Source organism: Perognathus longimembris, chromosome 16 (genome assembly GCF_023159225.1).
Source record: "Perognathus longimembris pacificus isolate PPM17 chromosome 16, ASM2315922v1, whole genome shotgun sequence".
Lineage (NCBI taxonomy): Eukaryota > Metazoa > Chordata > Mammalia > Rodentia > Heteromyidae > Perognathus > Perognathus longimembris.
This window is the reverse complement of record NC_063176.1, coordinates 36,059,623-36,063,249: the sequence shown is the minus strand read 5'-3', so window position 1 is coordinate 36,063,249 and position 3,627 is coordinate 36,059,623. Positions and strand designations below refer to the sequence as shown.

General features: G+C 48.4%; 1 protein-coding gene across 1 annotated transcript; it reads left to right on the top strand.

Moving 5' to 3' along the window:
- The first annotated feature begins 589 nt into the window (after positions 1-589).
- Positions 590-2,558, top strand: Rhoh (ras homolog family member H). The gene is made up of 2 exons (XM_048364557.1): positions 590-708; positions 1,592-2,558. Exon 2 carries the CDS (start codon positions 1,805-1,807, stop codon positions 2,378-2,380), a length of 576 nt encoding a protein of 191 aa, XP_048220514.1. The 5' UTR covers positions 590-708; positions 1,592-1,804; the 3' UTR covers positions 2,381-2,558.
- The last annotated feature ends 1,069 nt before the right edge of the window (positions 2,559-3,627 follow it).

Genomic DNA, 3,627 nt, shown 5'->3' with positions numbered 1-3,627 from the left:
AGGCTAGCCCAGGCAAAAAGTTAGTAAGATTCCATCTCAACAACTAAGTTGAATATAGTGGTAGTCACTTTTCATTCCAGCTACACAGGAGGCTATAGGTAGGAGGATCAAGATATAGAGGCTGGCTCCTCACCAAAGACAAAAACAAATGACAACAACAGCAGCAACAACAAACATGACTATCTGAAAAATCAAAACAACAACAACAACCCCCCCCCCCAAAATGTTGGGTGGGGTTGCTGAAGTAGAACAACTACTTAATAAATACAAGGCCTTGAGTTCACACCCCCATATTGTGAAAAAAAAATGTAATCCATATAATATCTCTGAAAAGTGGTTTTTAAGTGCATCGCCATCTTACAGATGAGTGAGTGAAGCTCAGAACTTCAGTGATGTGCGGCAGACATGCGGGTGGGGGGGAATAGAGTGTGATTGCAAATGCAGAAAGAGCTCCAAGGACAGTCCATAGCCATAGTTGCAGAAAATCTTAGGGGAAAACCCCCAGCAAGTCACTAGAGTTCTGGTGATTTCTTTTCTCCTGCCTCCATATGGGTGGTTCATCTGTCTTTCATTACATTTCTCTCCTATGGTTCCCAAAGTGGCTGGAACCTACTAGAACCTGAAGCACAGTGAGAGCATTCTCCATTGCCTTCTCTTGGAGCAGAAGCCAGAAGCTGGCTGTCTGGGAGCATCTCCTTCACATGACAGGTTGGCCACTGAGGTCTTGTTCATGCAGCGATCAGAGCAGTTGCTTATACTGTTTGCACCAGGGTCCTTGTTGTTGTTGTTGCTGGTTGTGAGGCTTGAACTCAAGGCCTGGGTGTTGTCCCTGAGCTCTTTTGCTCAAGGCTAGCGTTCTATCACTTTGAGCCACAGCGCCACTTCCAGGTTTTCTGGTGGATAATTGGAGATAAGACTCTCACAGGGGACTTTTCTGCTCCAGCTGGCTTTGAACAGTGACCCTCAGATCTCAGCCTCCTCAGTAGGTAGTGAGACACCAGCACCTGGTTTCAGGATGCTTTTTTTTTGGAACTTTTTTCTGTGTTATTTAGACATAGTCCCACTAGGCAGCTCAGGTTGGCCTCAAACTAGAAATCTTCCTACCTTAGCCTCCTGACTGTTGGGTGCTAGGACTATAGAAATGTGTTGACTCTGTGTGTGTGTGTGTGTGTGTGTGTGTGTACTTAAATGTGTGTGTGTGTACTTAAATGCAGGGCTTAGATGCTTTCTTTTAGCTTTTTTTTACTCATGGTTGGGACTCTACCATTTGAACCATACCTCCATTTCCAGCGTTTGTATGGTTAATTGGAGATAAGAATATCACAACCTTTCCTGCTGAGGCTAGCTTTGAACCACAGTCCTCAGGCACTACGATTACAGATATAAGCTACTAGTGCTTGCTTCAAGTCTATTGACCTCTTAACCAGGAGGCATTGTGGTACTCAAAGGAGGAAACATCGGTGCTAATTCTGCCAAGGGGAAAAGGGGCGGGACGGGGGGGGGTTGCTTGGCCCCATATATAACGTGGGGCAGTGAGGCAGATCCTTGTCATCATAGAAGGACTCAATGCCCCCCTCTCTTTCTGTTCCAGTTGGAGACGAGGCTTTAGGACTTTCGGAGTAGCTGGTGTCTCTTTGCTGGATGGAAGAGGAGAAGTAACACCACTCATCTTGTCAGCAGGGGTCCTGAGAATCCGAGCGTCCCCCAGGTCTTCGCCCCCCCCCCCCCCCCCCCGACCCATGGCACTGGCTGCGGCGGCGCCCTGAGGCTCTGGACGGGCGAAGCGGAGCCGCAGCCCGGGAGGATGCTGAGCTCCATCAAGTGCGTGCTGGTGGGCGATAGCGCCGTGGGGAAAACCTCCCTGCTGGTGCGCTTCACCTCCGAGACCTTCCCCGAGGCCTACAAGCCCACGGTGTACGAGAACACGGGGGTGGACGTCTTCATGGACGGCATCCAGATCAGCCTGGGCCTCTGGGACACGGCGGGGAACGACGCCTTCCGCAGCATCCGGCCCCTGTCCTACCAGCAGGCCGACGTGGTGCTCATGTGCTACTCGGTGGCCAACCACAGCTCCTTCTTGAACTTGAAGAACAAATGGATCGGTGAGATCAGGAACAACCTGCCTTGTACCCCAGTGCTGGTGGTGGCCACGCAGACGGACCAGAGGGAGGTGGGGCCTCACAGGGCCTCCTGCATCAATGCGGTCGAAGGGAAGCGGATGGCCCAGGATGTGCGAGCCAAGGGCTATCTGGAGTGCTCAGCGCTCAGCAACCGCGGGGTGCAGCAGGTGTTCGAGTGTGCGGTGCGCACGGCCGTCAACCAGGCCCGCAGGCGCAACAGGAGAAGGCTCTTCTCCATCAACGAATGCAAGATCTTCTGATCCCCCACCAAAGTTCCCCCAACCAGCATGGACTCGTCCCCCGAGACTAGTGAGGAAAAGGGGAGCCCCCCTCTTCATCCCCATGCCAAGCCAGGATGGTTGACACTCTGCCACTCATTGGCAGGATTTGGTCACTCCTTGCTTTGCCTAACATCACTCCACAGATGTATTTCTGATCAGAACAACAGCAACAACAACAATAACAAAAATCAGAGGAAACTTGGAAAACCCACATGAATATTCTATTTTGTGATTTAAAAACAAAACTCAAATGGCCTCTGTAATGTAGGACGCTGAAGTGAATTTTCCAAGCATTCCATATTTAAGGACATTTTATTTAAATACTAAGAAAACAGAGCTCTTGTATAGAATTTGTTTTTTGCACTTGGGAAGTCTACATGGCTGTATGAATGAAATTCACCTGAATTGATAATTTGGTTGAGTTTGTTTACTGGATTCCCTCCCGCCCCCAGGGAATTAGATTTTAACATGACCAAAAATTGATCCTTACAACTCAGTTTCTGTTTGTTATTTAGAATTGTCTATAAAACATAGTTCTATGACATTTTAATTTTGACTAATGATTTTAGTTACCATCATATTTCTCTATAATTATAGAAAAAGGCTTTGGTACGTGGTGTGTATGTGTGTGGGGGGGGTGTGTGTGGGGGTGTGTGTGTGCTGGTCCTAGGGCTTGAACTTAAGGCCTGGATGTTGTCTCTGAGATTTTTCTTTTTGCTCTAGGCTAGCACTTTAACACTTGAGCTATATAGTTCCAGGGCTGGCTTTTTGGTAGTTAATGGGAGATAAAGAGTCTCATGGACTTTCTGCCTGGCCTGGCTTTGAATGATGATCCTCAGATCTCAGCCTCCTGATTAGGATTACAGGCATGAGCCACTTGCTCCCAGCTGTATTTCTTCTTCTTTTTTTTTTTTTGGCCAGTCCTGGGACCTGGGCTCAGGGCCTGAGCACTGTCCCTGGCTTCTTCTTTTGCTCAAAGCTAGCACTCTGTCACTTGAGCCACAGCGCCCCTTCTGGCCATTTTCTGTATATGTGGTGCGGGGGGATTGAACCCAGGGCCTCATGTATACGAGGCAAGCACTCTTGCTACTAGGCCATATCCCCAGCCCATGTATTTCTTAATTTTGGTATTTTTCATTTGAGAAGAACTTCAGGTAGGCACTAAATATTCCTCTCTCATTCTTTAACACTGATGGAAGGAAAACCTTTTGAGTAGAGAGTCATAC